Here is an 18,803-nt window from a genome sequence, read left to right on the forward strand (position 1 = left end):
GTTTGCAGAAAGAACGAGACAAAATAAAAGCTGAATCATTAAATCACTTGGTCTCCTCAGTGTCACGTCTTTTAAGTGGTGAAAAGGAATGGCGACATTACAAAGTGGTAAATGCTTTACCGTCCCAACTTTTTTTGGGGGGGTTGTATAACACACAGTTTCCTGGTCGAATCGCACGATAAATCGGTGCACGTGACGCCCCGTCTGTAATAATTACCGGATCAGATGTAGGTACACGCACCCTGGTCTCAAGCCCTGGAAAAAACTCGATTTAAACCGAAGTTCGGTGAACGGAAGCTGCATCTTAAGTCTGTTTTCTCTCTCTGTGCCCTGTGCAGGCGTGTGTGGGCAGCAGGCGTTCAGGACGGAGCCGCAGAATGTGACCAGGAGGGCCGGAGCCACGGCTCTGCTCAAGTGTGAAGTGCTGAGGGCCTCGGGGACCGTGCAGTGGGTGAAGGATGGCCTGCTGCTGGGGCCACACAGGTCTCTGCCCGGCCACCCACGCTACACCATGACTGGAGATGAGAACAGAGGTGAGAAACAAGGCAGCACCGAGGAAAAGAACTATGCTAATAGCCAAGCATATGCTGGGGAAGAAATGCTAGCAAGTTTTAGTGCTAAATCTTGTAATGATGCCAGTCAGTGTGCAACAAGTCCTAAGCTAGGCTTTAATATGCTAATATACAAGGCCGGGGAAATGTATTGTCCTCTTTCTGACTCCCTCTAATAATAATAATAATACATTTTATTTATATAGCGCTTTTCAAGATACTCAAAGACGCTTTACATAAGACAAATAATCAAAACAAATACGTACATACACCATACAAATCATAGTACAAAATCAAAATAGTACATCAACATCAAGAATAATTAAGATAAAAACAAAGAGAGCAGCATAAGACAGTTCATTAAAAATTAGCTAAATTATGAGAGAGAACAACAAATATAGAACAATTTCTTAAAATTAGACAGAAACAGGACAGATTTACATGCAATCAGGAAACTGAAAACTTTACAAGTTTTAGGATCTAGGACTTCACATTTCTGTCGTGATCTAAGTATAAAAACTATTAAAAAGAATAGCAAAAATAAAAGCATTTATTTTGTGTTGTTACAAGTTAAATGCCACTCTGAATAGATGAGTTTTGAGAAGTGACTTGAATTTGGACAGGTCAGGACAATCTCGTAGGTGTTTGGGGAGAGCATTCCATAAAGATGGAGCAGCTATGGAAAAGGCCCTGTCACCCCAGGTCCGGTGCTTGGTCCTAGAGGGTATGGACAGTAGGTTAGCCTCAGAAGAGCGAAGGCTACGGGAGGGAATGTGCTGATGGAGCAGGTCGGTGAGGTAGGATGGGGCCTGATTATGGAGAGCTTTGTGAGTGAATAGAAGAATTTTGAATTGAATGCGTTGAGCAACGGGAAGCCAATGAAGTTTTTGTAGAACAGGTGTAATATGATCACGGGAGCGAGTATGAGTAAGGAGGCGAGCAGCTGAATTCTGGATATACTGAAGTTTTTTTAGGATTTTGTTAGATGTACCATAAAGGATGCTATTGCAATAATCAATTCTGGATGTAATAAAAGCATGAATCAAGGTTTCGGCGGCAGAAAAGGAGAGTGATGGACGTAGACGTGCTATGTTTTTTAGATGAAAGAAAGCAGTTTTGGTGATGTGATTTACATGGCGGTCAAAAGAGAGGTTGCTATCAAAAATTACACCAAGATTTCGGATGTTAGAAGACGGAGACAAAGTGTCATTATCAATGGTAATTTGAAAATTTTTTGTGGTTTTTGCCAGGGTTGTAGGACCTACGATGATCATATCTGATTTTTCACAGTTTAATTTGAGGAAATTAGCTTTCATCCACAATTTCATTTCAGTGATGCAATTTGTCAGAGTGGAGTGAAGTTCAGTATTAATGGATTTGGAGGAGATGTAAAGCTGAATATCATCAGTATAGCAGTGGAAATGTAAACCATGCCGACGTATGATGTCACCAAGGGGGAGCATATAAAGAATAAACAAAAGGGGACCTAACACTGAGCCTTGGGGAACGCCTTGGGACAGTGGAGCAATGGCAGAACTACAATTGTTGATATTAACAAACTGTTGTCTGTTTATGAGATATGACCTTAACCACAAAAGGGCAGTACCAGTGATGTTGACAGAGGATTCAAGGCGGGACAGAAGAATGGAGTGATTAATGGTGTCAAAAGCTGCAGTAAGATCAAGGAGGACGAGAATATTAATTTGTCCAGAGTCTGAGGAAAGAAGAAGGTCATTTGTGACTTTGAGGAGGGCTGACTCAGTGCTGTGCTGGGGGCGGAAACCAGACTGAAATGATTCAAATAGATTATTGGAATTTAGGTGATCTTTGAGCTGTGAGGCAACAACACGTTCCAGTATTTTCGACAGAAATGGAAGATTGGAAATGGGCCGAAAGTTACTCATAATGTTAGAGTCAAGTCCAGGTTTTTTAAGTATGGGAGTAACAGCAGCCAATTTGAGTGATTGAGGGACTGAGCCAGAACTAAGAGAGGAATTGATTATCTCTGTGATAAGTGATGAGATAACTGGAAAACAACCCTTAACAAGTTTTGATGGAGCAGGATCCAAAACACAAGTGGAGCTTCGCATCCCTGTTAAGATCTCAGATAGGTCCAAAAGAGACACAGGTGAGAACTGAGACAGAGGCTGGGTAATAAATTGAGATGAGATAGGCGGAGAAACAGAGATGACAGGGGAAACTGTCAGAAAATTGTGGATATTCTCAACTTTTGTTTGAAAAAATGAGAGGTAAGAGTTACACTTGTCAACTGTAAAGGAATTGGTAGTATTGTCAATTGGTTTGAGAAGTTTATTTATTGTGGAAAAGAGAGTCTTAGGATTTGTTGATCCAGCATGTATGAGTTCGGAATAGTAAGTGGATCGGGCTGCCGTAAGAGCGTCTTTGTAATATTGAAGATAATCAGAATAAATCTGATAATGTACTGTTAGACCGGTTTTCTTATAAAGTCTTTCAAGCTGGCGTTTACGGGATTTCATTTGGTGAAGCTCAATTGTGTACCATGGTGCGGAATGACTAAATGAAACAAATTTGGTTCTCAAAGGAGCCAGCTCATCAAGACATGAGGCGAGTATGTCATTATAGTAATCGACAAGGTCAGATGAATTACTAGACAGTACAGGACAGACAGACATCTTTTTAACAAGAGAATCTGAGAAAGCAGAGGGAGAGATATATTGAAGATTCCTGAAGGATATTTTACGTTTAGCTCTAGTGATGGGCCTAGTGACCTCAATGTCCATGATGATTGTCAAATGATCAGAGACAGTAAGGTCATGGCTGGACGGCTGATGAACTAGGACACCAGTAGAGCAGACAAGGTCAAGAGTATGACCTTTTTTATGAGTTGGAAAATGTATATGTTGTGTGAAATTAAAACACTGTAACAATTCCAAAAATTCCCTGGCAAATTTACAGTTGTTGTCATCAATATGGATGTTAAAATCACCCATAAGCAGTACAGAGGATGAGAGGGCACTAAGCTGGGTTAAAAAATCTGAAAAATCAGAGAGAAAGGAAGCGTTTGGCTTTGGCGGACGATAAACTACAGCAGTGACCAGAGGAGTAGGCCCTGACAACTTGAAAGCCAGGTGTTCAAAAGAAAGAGCAGCAGGAAAAGACAAAGTGGTTATTTTAATATCATCCCTATAGACTGCAGCAACACCACCACCTCGCCCTTCCATACGAGGTTCATCAATATACGAGTATCCCATTGGCGTGGTCTGATTTAACGTAAAATAATCCAAGGGTTTATGCCAAGTTTCAGTGAGACAGAAAAAGTCTAGTTCACTGTCAGATATAAATTCACTGAGTACAGTACTTTTTGTGTTGAGTGAACGAACATTAAGCAATGCCATTTTCAAGTGGTATTGTTGTGTAGTTGGCTGTGAGGAACGAGGAAGAGAACGGAGATTTGCTAAGTCCACTCCGCGTTTCCCATCCCACTCCGTGGACAGCGTTGTCATGGAGACTACACCGCTACTGGTGTGCAAGGCAGCAGCGCTCTGATGACGTGTTTGCGGAGCGACAGTGCGCACGGCTGACCAGAAGGATGGAATAGCGTTACCGTTTCGAAGATAAACAAGCTTTCTCCGGGAGCCCCTGTGAATATAACGAGGCCGGCGAAGGAGTCCAAGCTGTTTGATGACTGAAATACACGATGGAGTAGTGCAGTTGTTGAACTTCCTCAGCTGGTCAACGGAATAGTTCAACATCGTGCCGATCCCAGGAAAACTCATCCACCGTTCACCACCGGCCGCAGACGCGATGTACAGTAGAAAGAACAAAAAGTATCAAAAGCACAAATAAAAGTATCAAAAGTAACATAAAAGAAATAGATCCACAAGGTGTGTAAAAAGATGAAAACGAAAAACGATAAAAATACAATAAAATACGGTAAAATACGGTAAAATACGGTAACGGTAGCGGCAGCCAAATGCGCCAGCGTCCACCATCACCATGGCAATCTGCCATGCTAAATGATTTTTATTATTATTATTATTACACAAAACATGATACTGTACAATCATTTTATACATTTTAATCAAGTAAGGTTATCCAACACCTAGATAACACCTATATAACTCTAAAAACTACCAGCTAAACCGCTAAACACTTTCTATTATCTGATATTATTCATTAACACCACTGTAGAGGAATTTATTCAAGCATTTTCCCCCTTTTCCTTCCAATCTAGTCATATCCAATTCCCCATGTTGTACCTCCTATACTGCGGCGTATTTCTTTCCTAACCCCTTTGACACATGTACAGTTGCCAACCCCTTTTTTTCACCTGAACATGGCATGTTCAGGCTCACACAGAGATCCGTATAGTGTACAAAGAGTCACACCATTTCTCTGTGCAGTAGCCTTTAATCAGCCAGCAGAGGGCGTAACTGCAGCAGTTATGAAGCCAATCGCTGTCTGTGTAGGCACCCGGCTGGGATTCAAACTTGCAAGCTCAGAACTGGTGGAGTAGCTTGGTTTACTGCTGTGTAACCCGATTGCCCCACCCATCTTGTTCTTACTCATTAAAAGGGGTGTCCACATACTTTGGCTAAGACTTTTATAAGTAAGGTCCCGAGTAATGTGCAATTTGCTGTGAAATTCAAACTTTAAGGTTTGTGTTTAGTAATTTTACGTTTTTCATTCGTGCAGCGTTCAAGTGCCTCACGTTTACCGGTTAATCTGCACTATGAGGCGTCCTAGCAATCCTACGGCAATTCAGTTAGCAATCGCTCAGTCGAAATGTCCAAGACGTGGAAGTTTAAAGCAACCAAACTCAACCAAACAATTCTGTGGGCGCAGTTCTGTGGGGGGGGGGGGTCACGGATGAATATTTTCGTATTTGAGACAGAACATGAAGCCGTGCACCGTCGCTGGATGTTCTAGGTTTACATTCAACTATTAAGGTAGCTGTGCTGTGTATTGTAGCTTCTATCGTTCAGTTTATGAGTGTAATTTAATGACTGCTGTGAAATGTGGCTCTTTTCTTTAAAAATCTGTGATATCTGTTCCACACTGTCGTACTTTCCATTTTCTTCACTGCACCACTTTGATCGATCTGCGCTGTGAACACAGATAGCAGAAGTTTACAGTCATTACACTGATGTTACTGTTCACGCTTACTAGTACGATATCATTTATAATTCATGAGTTTTAATGCCTTCCTGTTTTGCACCTATTGCCTCATCGTTATTGTTTTTGTTTACTCGAGCAGACACGGTGCCGTGCCGAGCTTTACAGCATAGTGTCTTCTTTTGTAGTCTTACTGTACAGAGGAGACTTTATAATGCATTTATGAACACTGTATATGATCAGGAATATTAAACGCTTTGCCTGGATCACCTTAATAAGTGATTTTGTGTGCTGTGCTAACAAGTTTCCGATGCCTCTCTTATTAAATCTTCACCCCTCTTGTTCTTCTTGTGTTTGATGCTTTAATGCTGTAACTGCTTTCTTTAAATCCCACCAAAGATCCTAATCCTAAAACTGAGAGGATAATTCAGGACTGATTCTTTAACCGAGCTTTGATTGACTTCCATCTGCTTGAGACCAAGGTTCAGTTTCACCACAGAGGGCAGAACGTTCCTGCTCTAGATGCCATGGTACTTCTGTGAATCCATGATGCCAGTCCCAGTGGAAAAACATCTCATCATCACTGACCCACCGCCATGCTTTTGTGCCACAGAAGCCCTTCTGTTGGCCTTCATGTCCACTGGCATCTAAAATCTGGAGTATTTCTCACCCAACATCCTGTCCTATGGTCAACGGTTTGTCCCTTCTTGGACCACAGTCACTGGGCACTCATGATTTGGCCCCTATTAAACTATTTCTTTGCATTTACTCCAATACATTGACATTTTCTACGTTTAGCAGACGCTTTTATCCAAAGTGACTTACAGTACTGAGAGAGTATACAGTCTAAGCAATTGAAGTTTAAGGGCCTTGCTCAAGGGCCCAACAGTGACAACCTAGCAGTGGTGGGGCTTGAACCAGTGACCTTTTCATTACAGGTCCATTACCTTAACCACTAGGCTACAACTGCCCATTTCTCTTGCAATCTGATCACTACCAATTACCTACTGCATTTCTCTTGCCGCTTGCAGCACCCTGTACTGGCCAAGGAGGGCTGAATGCGCTCCTTTGATATACAGTACATGCAGTTGTGGGCCACATAATTTTACCTTTCAGTGGTGGAGTATCATAGAGAGCCCTATGGAAAGCCCACCACTGGTGCGAGTGTCTCGACCAGACAGCAGAGGTTGCAACTGTACAGCGACAATGAAGCAGAGTTGACGTCTCTCCCTCAGGCACGGCCAAGTGTGCCTGTTTGGACACCACATCAGGTTGATAGCATTGCCTGGGATTGGGATTTAAACTCCAGAGCTTAAGATATTATTGGTGGTGAGGTAGCGCATTAGACCACCGCACCAACCAAGTTCCTGATAGGGTTAAGTTTGATGCCTGTTTCAAAACAGTTAGGACGGGTGTGTTTGGCACTGTCTTGCTTAATTTCGCACTTCAGCTGCTCATCATTCCAGGGTTTCTGTTATTGTATAATGAGCCTCTTGTTGCACCACAGGTTTTCAATGACAAACAGGTCTGGGTTGCTGGTCAGTCTAGCACCTGCACTCTTACTTGTAACACAAGCAGAATGTGGCTTATCCCTGACTAACCAAAACAGCCTCAAAAAGACGCTGTTTAGATTAGCGACCCACATTTTGTTCATGATTTTAATTAAATAAATTGGGGGCAATCTGGTCTCACTGTGGTTTACAAGATGTAACATAACTCTCCACAAGGGGACGTTCGTGTACAAATGTGTTTCATGTTCATGTGCCTGTTAAAATTCATTAATTAATTATTTTTTGGCTTTTCAATCTTTTTTCTTGGCCCAAAATGCATATGAACCCCATCATTGACCCATGCCATTGACACTAACGCCCACATAACATGACTTGGTAACAATCTGAACGGTCCTTTACCTTAAGACCTGGAGAAAATAAACTGCATTATTTTTTTATTAAATTTAAAAGGTGGACAGATGAGCCCACAGCACACGTCAGTTCATCTCAGACGAGCTTTAGGTCAGATACGGTGGATAAGTTATTGATCTGTGGCTTTCACTTCTCATAATAGTCTCGACTTGCATTTGTAGATGTAACGAAGAGCTGTGTTTAATAACAAGGTATATCTAAAGTATTTGTGCGCCCGTGTGGTTGAATTAATTACAGAAGCGTGGTGGTTTTTTTATGCAGTACATTCTGAAGGTCGAATGTATTCAGGATTGGATTTCATGGCGCGGGTTTTTCACCTTGTTGCACATACAGTCGCAATAGGAAATATTCGACCTCTCACCTTATGGTGTTGTGGTGGTGTGTGGAGAATTGAATGAAGCTGCAGCTAGATGTCTCAGTAAACAGATATTTATTGATACGTCAAACTCATTCTGAGAACTTTTATGATAAGTTGACGGACTTTTGAGTTAAAATGAAAAACATCTAGTTCTCCTGACAGATATTCATGTGCATTATTATTCAACCCCAGTCTGGGTAATTTTCAGCAACAACAGAGGCGGCAAAATTCTGATAGGGAGACAAAGAAACGTTTTTAATTCAACCCTTCACAATCTAACACAAATGGAACAGCCCCACCTTGGCTCACTGAGGCCCCCTAGTGCTCCTCTGCCCCCTGGTTGAGAACAACCGGTGTGGATGTCCCTGACGGTTCCCCTCTTTCTGCAATACACCATGAACACTTGATTCTCTGGTTGGTGTTTATATGACACATCACAGCTGAAGCAAATTAAGGGTTATTATAGAGTCCATCTGTTTCTGTACATACTTTTTTAACCTGCTTTCATGCTGTTCTTCAATGGTCAGGACCCCCACAGGACCACTACAGAGCAGGTATTATTTAGGTGGTGGATCATTCTCAACACTGCAGTGACACTGACATGGTGGTGGTGTGTTAGTGTGTGTTATGCTGGTATGAGCGGATCAGACACAGCAGCGCTGCTGGAGTTTTTAAACACCTCACTGTCACTGCTGGACTGAGAATAGTCCACCAACCAAAAATATATCCAGCCAGCAGCGCCCACTGGGCAGCGTCCTGTGATCACTGATGAAGGTCTAGAAGATGACCGACTCAAACAGCAGCAATAGATGAGCGATCGTCTCTGACTTTACATCTACAAGGTGGATCAACTAGGTAGGAGTGTCTAAACTCTGTGTCTGTGTCTGATCCACTCACACCAGCACAACACACACTAACACACCACCACCATGTCAGTGTCACTGCAGTAAAAAAAGTATGTAGAAGTATGTAGTATGTAAAAGGCTAAAAAAAAGTATGTAGAGAAATAAATGGTAAGTGGAGCTGATAAAATGGACAGTGTGTGTAGAAACCAGGAGGTGGTTTTAATGTTATGGCTGATTGGTGTAAATGTGACATGGCAGCAATTTAAAAATATCCTGTTTCTCTAAAATACTACATCATTTATTTTGTTTCTTTATTTGCTTCATCATTTATTTGCTAAAGACTTCATTTAAAGCAAAATGTTGCTCTGCAGAAACATTTAAACTAATAAATCCATCTTTTATTGAGTAGAATATTTCTGATTGCAGCTGATCCTCTGAATCTTTAATGATGACGTGGACTGTAGAGACGGTAAAACTCCCTAACCGCTCGACTATCTGACTATTAAACGTTGTTGCTAATCGTTGTTTATCGTAGCTTTGACAGTTCATTCGGATCGTTAGCACTGGCTGTTTTAGTACTACATTCATTCCAGCGTGTGCTCGAATCATTTATGGTTTTTATTTGTCAGCCAGGAACACGCAGACCCACGAGCATTGTGCTTGCGAAAACAGATTAAAGACACGCTAACAAAAGGGAGCGCTAATTTAAGCACCGGGGATGCGGCTTTGAAAAATGAGCAGCTCTTTTTGGAGCGTGAGCGCTTACACAAAAAAACTGACTCTGAATCATGGCTTTGCTTAGCACCCATTAGGGCTAAATGAGGGGAAATTGTTTGTGTTTTCTTGCTGGATGAAACTATTCAAGTCACGGTGCAGTAGCGGGTGCAGTGGCGGGTGCAGTAGAGGGAACAGCGGGTAGTGCCTATAAAAAGCCGCCTGCAATAAAAGAGATTTTAAATAAGGACTCAGACTGAAGACACTGCTGTTCGGTAGAGAATGAAGCTTACTTCCCATAATCCACCGGGCCTTTCACAATATCTGTGCAATTATATTCAAAGCAAAAATCAATATGTTTGTCAGATCAGCAGTAGAGTAGTTTTTTTATTCATTGTTCTAACTTTCTCCACCAAATTAAATAATACGACAACCCAAGAATGTGCACGACAATGCCTAGTTCATAACAATCATGCATCAGCCATAACATTAAAACCACCTCCTTGTTTCTACACTCACTGTCCATTTTATCAGCTCCACTTACCATATAGAAGCACTTTGTAGTTCTACAATTATTGACTGTAGTCCGTCTGTTTCTCTGCATGCTTTGTTAGCCCCCTTTCATGCTGTTCTTCAATGGTCAGGACCCCCACAGGACCACCACAGAGCAGGTATTATTTAGGTGGTGGATCATTCTCAGCACTGCGGTGACACTGACATGGTGGTGGTGTGTTAGTGTGTGTTGTGCTGGTATGAGTCGATCAGACACAGCAGCGCTGCTGGAGTTTTTAAACACCTCACTGTCACTGCTGGACTGAGAATAGTCCACCAACCAAAAACATCAAGCCAACAGCGCCCCGTGGGCAGCATCCTGTGACCACTGATGAAGGTCTAGAAGATGACCGATTCAAACAGCAGCAATAGATGAGCGATCGTCTCTGATTTTACATCTACAAGGTGGACCAGCTAGGTAGGAGTGTCTAATAGAGTGGACAGTGAGTGGACACGGTATTTAAAATCTCCAGCAGCGCTGCTGTGTCTGATCCACTCATACCAGCACAACACACACTAACACACCAGCATCATGTCGGTGTCACTGCAGTGCTGAGAATGATCCACCACCTAAATAATACCTGCTCTGTGGTGGTCCTGACCATTGAAGAACAGGGTGAAAGCAGGTTAAAAAGTATGTAAAGAAACAGATGGACTACAGTCAGTAATTGTAGAACTTCAAAGTGCTTCTATATGGTAAGTGGAGCTGATAAAATGAACAGTGAGTGTAGAAACTAGGAGGGGGTTTCAATGTAATGGTTGATCGGTGTATATATACTCGGACTCGGGCTTGCTCTTACATGGTGCAGATCTAGGACTAAACTAACACATTCCAGAACAAGGTTTAAATGATGAGCTCCCAAGCAGAACCCCCAAAAATTAACCAAGGTACTCTCAGGAGTGTAAAACCAGGGAGATGTTAATATAACCCTGATTATACAATATTACTGAGAGAACTGCAGAAATGTCATTCTGTTACCGCTGCATGGCAAATGGTATTATAATGAGCTATTATAAATATACTTGAAAAATACTAACCGTTTTAGATGTCAGCCATGGCTAACACACACACACACACACACACACACACACACACACACACACACACACACACAGAATGAACGTGTGAAATGCTTTTTGTCAGCTTTGCATGTTGCCTGTCAGAGCCATAATTACCGGTCTCACACAAACACACTCCCATGTTCACCGTCATCCCGGACTCAAACATCATCTCAGCATTTACTAAGTGCAATTCCACGAGAGCGGAAAAATAATGAATAATTCCAGAGTGCCTCCTTCTCCATTTATGATAGCATAGATCTGAAAATTGCCGGCGCTCAGTGTTAATTATCCTGCCATCCTGCTTGATACCTCTTTTATTTTAACTGCTCCGCTTGTCATTTTCAGATTCTATTTTCTGCATGTTAGTTTTGCTGTAAAGTGAACCGTGAGGATTAAAAATAAAAGAGCAGGTCGCTCAGACTTCACAGCGCAGCCATTAATTGTAGCCGGGTGAACGGAGCCCTCGGTGGCACAATATTCATCTTGTAAATAATATATGGATCGTGCACGGAGAGAAATGCTCCAGCCACAGACGGAAAGGACTTTACTTTTAGCCACAATAACTGGTCGATTTAGACCGTACAGTCAGGAATGTGACTTCAAAAATGCTGTTTCTCAGCTCGGTGCTTCAACTTTAATTAATGACAGTGATGGTATTTATTAAGAAAACAAACTCTCTCTGGTGGGTGTTAGAACTGTTAGCAGAATTTAAAAGGCCCAGCTTCAAATTAATTCAATTTATTCAGTATAATTCTGTCTCATTTCCACTCCTCGTTCATTAAAAGACAAATAATTGTAAATATCATTGAGGAAATTAGCAAGATTAGCAGCTTTTAGCACTATTGTGTTGTTACTCTCATTTACATTTACAGCATTTAGCAGATGCTCTCATACAAAGTGACTTACAGTGTTTGCAGCCGAGGGTCCAGAGACTTGCTCAGGGGCCCAACAGGGGCAATTTGGATGTGGTGGGTCTTAAACCAGTGACTCTTTAATCAACAGTCCAGTCAGCAGTCCAGTACCTTAAACACTGAGTTACCACTGCCCATTTATTTTATTTGATTTTAAATTTTTATATTTGCATTTTTGTATATTTTTAATATTTTAAGTATTTTCTATATATTTTTTTATATTTTTATTTTTAGATATTTTATACTTTTGTATTTGTTTTTTATATTTTTTATATTTTACCTTTAAATTTTTATATTTGTATGTTTGTATATATTATAATTTTATATTATTAGTATTTTCTGTATATTTTATATTTGATTTTGTTTTTATATTAGATTTTTTATTTGTATTTTTTATATTTTAATATTTTATTTTTTAATTTTTTTATACAATTTATATTTTTATATCAGTTTTTTTATATATTTTATATTTGATCTTTTATATTTTAAATATTTGTATTTTTATATATATTATAATTTTATATTAGCATTTTCTATATATTTTATATATTTATATTTGATTTTTTATCTTTCTTTTTTATATTTTAATATTTCATTTGTTTATATTTTTATACATTTTACATTTTTGTATTTGTTTTTGTATATTTTTTATATTTGGTCTTTTATATTTTTTTATTTGTATTTTTGTATATATTATAATTTTATATTAGCATTTTCTATATATTTTATATTTTTTATATTTGATTGTTTATCCTTCTTTTTTATATTTAAATATTTGATTTTCTATATATTTTTTTTGACATTTTAGATTTTTGTGTTTTTTTTTTTTATATATATATTTGATGTATATTACGTTTGCATTTTTCCCATTTTTCTCCTAATTTTGTCAAATACCCCCACCTCTTTTTCACCTTCACTGGATGGGCTCATTTGGAGATCTGTATCGCGCATGGAGAGTCACACGTAATTTTCCATTAATCCTAACCCTGAGGCCTCATGGTCCAACCAGCAGAGGCTGTACCAGAATTATTTATACGAACACACCGTCGGCATTCCCATCCTCTGTGAGCCAATCATCGTCCGTACAGGCGCCCTACCAGAACTCGTGAGTTCGAGATGTCGGCTCTGGTGTACTAGTGTGTTTTACTGCAGCGCCACTCGAGCTTCCCTAAATTTTCAGGGGACAAAGTGGATATATTGCATATGTGTAAACACAGACTGCATTTTTAATACTGCATTTGTTTGTTTCAGAAATAAATAATACAGCAATTTCTGTTGTTAAGAAACTTTGGTCGACATTCAAGCTTCTATTCTACAGATAAATTCATATATAAAAAAATATGATTATTTTTGGCATTACTCTGTAGCTTTGTGAGTTGTAGGAGGTTCTTTATGAACCCCAATTCTCTGTAGTTCTCCAAAACCTGTGGTTATCTGCAAAATTACTAAAATCAAGAGTACGAAAATGAATCAACATTTTTAACGATTTATTTCAACTGCTCTTTTAAACAGAAACGTAATGTGCTGCTCTTGTAAATAAATAAAGACTCAATCATTTCTACAGTGAACTTTTTATATGAAATATTTTACATTGTTCAGTTTAGTATTATAAAAAAAGTAAATTTTAAATTTCGTATAGCTTCTCTCTAACACTGTGCATCTCTCTCTCTCTCTCTCTCTCAGGCCAGTACCACTTGCAGATCGAAGACATCCGCCTGGAAGACGACTCCCCCTACGAGTGTCAAGTGGGCCGATCCAAAACCAGTCGTCCCATCGTCTCCCGCACGGCGTGGCTCAACGTGCAAAGTAAGCAGAAGCGATTATACGGGAAGCGGGGAAGGAGGAGGGGGGTTCGCTGGAGAAGCACCGGTCATCCTTAGCAATGACAGATAGCTCAGCCTGGACCGCTAATGGCTCTGCAGATGTCGAATAGGTGACACACAGTGCCAGACTCCAGCCTATCACTTTTTTTTTTCTTCTCAGCTACAGTTGGGATCCTAATGAGGCCTGGAGTGTCTGTGCAGTGTTGAATCTCAGCGATGGGATTTCGAGAGCGGGTTAGGAAGGAAGAGCTGATTAGGAAACAATAGGTTTTGCATTTGTTCACTGTTTACTGAATGGTCGACACTTATTTGTATGTTGTTTACACACAGCAGGACAGTTCACCATTAATCACGACCTTTTTTAGTGGGACCGGGATTGATTTCAGGTCTTCAGCAGGGAACTTTATGGGCTACACACCCTCCCATCCATGTAAACCCTTTTTACAAAGTGTAGGTCATCCAGAATCAATGAACTGTACAGAATCCTCACCGGCATCACATCACATCGCCTGAATCCCGATTTTCCTTTCTTACACTCAGATGGAAGAACAGGATCTGCTTCCAGCTGTAGTCATTGAATTATGTTCTGCTGGGAAGATGCTATATTAGATTTTGGAATAGAACTGCTCAGATTAACTACCATCCAGCCGTATTACTGAGGTTGGAAATGGATTTTAGGCACCAAGACCTAACTAGTTGTTGGCATTTTTGAAAAGGAGCATGTTATTGCCACATATTGCTAAGTGGTACATATGATAAACATTTACTAACTGGTACATACTTTAACAGGATCTGGACTGGATTATTGTGTGTTCAGAGCTCACTCGCAGAAAAGTTTGATTTAGACAGATTTTAAAATTCATGACTTTGCAGACCTACAAAACCAAAATGGTTTAACCCCTGCTTCTCCTGCTGATCTTCTTATGCTGTATAGCCCATTCCACAGTTCTCTATAATGCTAGCCTGCTATCAGCCAGTATACTTACAGTATACAGACTAAGCAGTTGAGGCCCAACAGTGACAACCTGGTAGTGGTGGGGCTTGAACCAGCGATCTTCTGCTTACTAGTCCAGTACCTTAACCACTAGGTTACAACTGCCCTACACAGACATGACTGCCTATGTCTGGGGGAAGTGGGGTGGCCACCCTTTCTAGGGTTTTACTATTATTATTATTATTGTTATTGTTATTATTATTATTATTATTATTATTATTATTATTATTACAGGGATTCAGGGTTCAAATCTTAGCAGTGCCATCTGCACATATTTGATGTGCCCGAACCCAAGTGCTGGTCCCATGCCCGGACAAAAATATGGATTGTTACACCAGGAAGGGCATCTGGTATAAAAACTTTGCCAGGTCTGGCATGCATTCATTATGCCATATAGCCCATTCCACAGTGGTTTATGATGCTAGCGCACTATTGGCCAACCAGCCGTCTATACAGACATGACTGGTTTCTGGTGGAACCAGGCTCTCTGAAACCCTGACAGGGATAAAGCAATAATAATGATTATTATTATTGGCGCAGCAGTAAAGTCCACTACTGAGATCTGGGTATAGCCCATTCCACAGTCGTTTATATGGCTAGCCTGCTATCAGTCAGCCAGCCGTCTATACAGACATGATTGGCTACGCTTGGGGAGGGGGTCTTGCACTCAGTGTTTCCGGTAGAACCGGGCTCGCTGCAACCCTGACCATGATAAAGCAATTGCTGAAACAAAAAGTATTATTATTATTACTGGTGCAGCAGTAAAGTCCACTAGTCCACTACTGAGATCTGGGGATCCAGGGTTCAAATCTTATGCCATCTACACATATACTGTATGATTTTCAAGTCCCAGTGGGTAGGTCAGTGCGCTCAAAGTGCTGGTCCCACGCCCGGACAAAAATAAGGAGGGTTACGTCAGGAAGGGCATCTTGTGTAAAAAAAAATCCAGGTCTGGTATGCAGACCAGATCCGCTATGGTGGCACCTAAAATCGGGGACAAAATTGCGACTACCAATTTTGGTACAATATTAGTAGCTATTATCCAAAACATCCTATTTTTGTCCTGCTGCTTCACAAGTGAGCTGTTGTTGCTTCTAGACTTTTTTTCCACCATAACAGCACTTATAGTAGAGCAGGGCATCTTTAACAGAACATAAATTTAACTTGTAGGAATAGAGGGGTTCTGGGTCACGCTGTTTGTTCCTGAATACGGCAGTGAGCATGACTAAATCAGCTGAGTCCACTAGTCTACACACTTTTGGTCATTTATATCCCAGTATTTGCATGTAAACGGAAGTAAACATCTCCCTCATGTATTTTTCCAATGTCTCTCGCCCTTTTCCCCTTCCTCTCCTCGTCATGGTGGGAATGAACCCATGTGGTTCAGGCAGCAGCGTTAAAAAGCTTATTTCCTTTTCTGTGATCCACCATTTACCATTTGTGTGTGTGTGTGTGTGTGTGTGTGTGTTTGATAGAGGGATGTATCGGGGCGGGGGGATTTAGCGGGGTGCTGGGTGAGGAGTCGCTGTGACGAATCGGCTGTTTTTTCTCTGGGCTGGGAATGGTGCAGGTTTTACTGACATCAGTAACAGAGAGAGAGAGAGAGAGAGAGAGAGAGAGCTGAACCGAACCTCGCTCGTCCATTCATCCACTTCAGCACCACCGCTCGCACATCCATCGTCCTTCACTAACTGGATTACCAGCATGTCTAAGTGTGTCTAAATACATACCAAACTTTTTCCACAGCTGATTTTCACAGCATGGTTCTCAGAATAGTTCCTTATACTCCACAGGAGCAGCTAGCGGGAGAAATGTATATATTTTTATATCAGTTTTAACATTTTCACACTCTTAGAGTTAATTAACTAGAAAATGTCGCGAGTTCTCTTACCTTCCCCACACTCTCAGTAACAGAAGTGATAAAAATGACCTTTTTAGTACAGGGATGGGATCCTCGATGGTTCTCTTACATAGTCTTACTAAAAAACACAAATAAAATATGTTAAATATCAATAGGAACTAGCACCAGTTATTGTTTATTATTAATTAATATGAATTTATTAATTATTGGTGTGCGGATAATTATGACACATGATCTGAAGACCTATAAACATCCCCAAAATGGTTTGCATTCTGCTTTTCTTGCTGATCTTCTTATGCTATATAGCCCATTTCACAGCTGTCTATATTGCTAGCCCGCTATCGGCCAACCAGACATCCACACAGGCGCTTTCTAGGGTTTTCTGTCTTGCACAGGAAACAGAAAAACTAAAAATGACTTTTTTAGTGCAGGGATGGGATCCTCGATGGTTCTCTTATGTAGCCTTAATAAAAAACACATCAATAAAACCAACAAGCTTCAGTTATTTTATTATTATTAATTATTTATTTATTAATTTTTGGTGGTGTTCCAGTAGTTGTGACACATGATCTGTTCAAAAATATCACAAAGACCTATAAACGTCCGCAAAATCGTTTGGCTTCTGCTTCTCTTGCTGATCTTGTTATGCCATATAGCCCATTTCACAGCTGTCTATATTGCTAGCCCACTTTTGGACAACCAGGCGTCTACACAGACGTGACTGGCTATGCCTGGGGGATGGGGAGTGAGCGGGTAAAGGATTGCTACTGTACTGTGCAATGCCAGGTTGCCACTGTTGGGCCCTTGAGCATGGCCCTTAACTCTAAATATAGATAAAAGTGACAAATGCACACATACATACTGTATACATATATATATATACAGTATATACACACGCTGAATGGACAAAAGTATTGGTACACCCCGTCTAATTATTGAATTCATGTGTGTTAACCAGAACAGTTGCTAACAGGTGTAATAAATCAATTATATAAAGTAAATTATATGCAACAGTTTAGGGAAGGCCCTTTGCAGTTCCCTCATGCATGAAGGAAAGCTCGATTTAAAGAAACTTCACAGAGCCATGATCTCAGCCCCACTGAACAGCTCTGGAAGGAACTGGAACATCAACTAAAACTTTATTGACCATATTGGTCATATCGGTGCCCAGCCATACAAACGCTCTCTTGACTCAATGAGCACAAATTCCCAAATAGCTGAAATGATCTCATATTACCATTAGTTTTAGAAATGGGACATCCAACAAGCTCATGGTCTGGTGTCCAAATACTTTTGGCTGTATATATAGCCAAATTTTGACAAAACATAAAACTGCAGCTAAAGGAGAGAGATCGTCAAGTAAATGAACCATTTTGTGAGACCGGGTAAAAATGTCGTTACTGCTGCAGAGGAAGTTTTTGCCTTTCACACCACAAAGCATCACAAAAGCTACAGATCAGTGGACTGCACGAGGACCAAAGTCGTTCCCTGATTCTTAAACAGCGTAAACATTTCCAAATGTGTGTACTAATATAAAGGTTATTGTAACGCTGTGATAGCGCCACATTCCGGTGAAATAGTTCCACTGATGAACTACTTTATTTGTCAGTTGTCTGGTTAAAGTTCAATAATATAGTTGCATTATTGATGCATTTGTCAGATATTTAAACCATTTGCCATGGTGCCACCAAGTACATGAAATTACCTTGCCAATCCAAATACCCCCCCCCCCCCCCCCCCACACACACACACACACAAAATAAAACCAAAATATGGTCACTCTATTCAATATTAATTAATAAACTGATAAAAATTAAGGACAACTGGTCACACCAGCACTGTAAAAAAAAATCACACTTTGCCCTGGCTGTTTGCTAACATTGGCTAATGTTGGCACAACAGGAAGTGTAAAGTGACTTCTCTATCGTTGACAATTATATAGCACGCTTGATCTACTGGCTGCAGTCGGTAAATATCCAAAAGTGAGAAGTAAAAAAATAAAATCGTAAAAAACAGCCAGCCCTCTTTGTTAAATGGCTCCGTCCAGACACACTCCTCTTCAGCGTGTCTCAGCGTAGCGCCTGTGGAGCTAGTTATTGATGCAGTGGCCTTG

At 40.5% G+C, this 18,803-nt stretch overlaps 1 protein-coding gene across 1 annotated transcript in view; it reads left to right on the top strand.

Moving 5' to 3' along the window:
• nphs1 (NPHS1 adhesion molecule, nephrin) overlaps window positions 1-18,803 on the top strand; it is a 114,588-nt gene that overhangs the window by 17,132 nt on the left and 78,653 nt on the right. Inside the window, exons 3-4 of the mRNA XM_063016447.1 lie at window positions 339-533; window positions 13,696-13,818. Of these exons, the coding sequence (XP_062872517.1) occupies window positions 339-533; window positions 13,696-13,818 (318 nt within the window). The remainder of the gene's footprint in view (window positions 1-338; window positions 534-13,695; window positions 13,819-18,803) is intronic.

This window comes from Trichomycterus rosablanca, chromosome 20 (genome assembly GCF_030014385.1).
Source record: "Trichomycterus rosablanca isolate fTriRos1 chromosome 20, fTriRos1.hap1, whole genome shotgun sequence".
Lineage (NCBI taxonomy): Eukaryota > Metazoa > Chordata > Actinopteri > Siluriformes > Trichomycteridae > Trichomycterus > Trichomycterus rosablanca.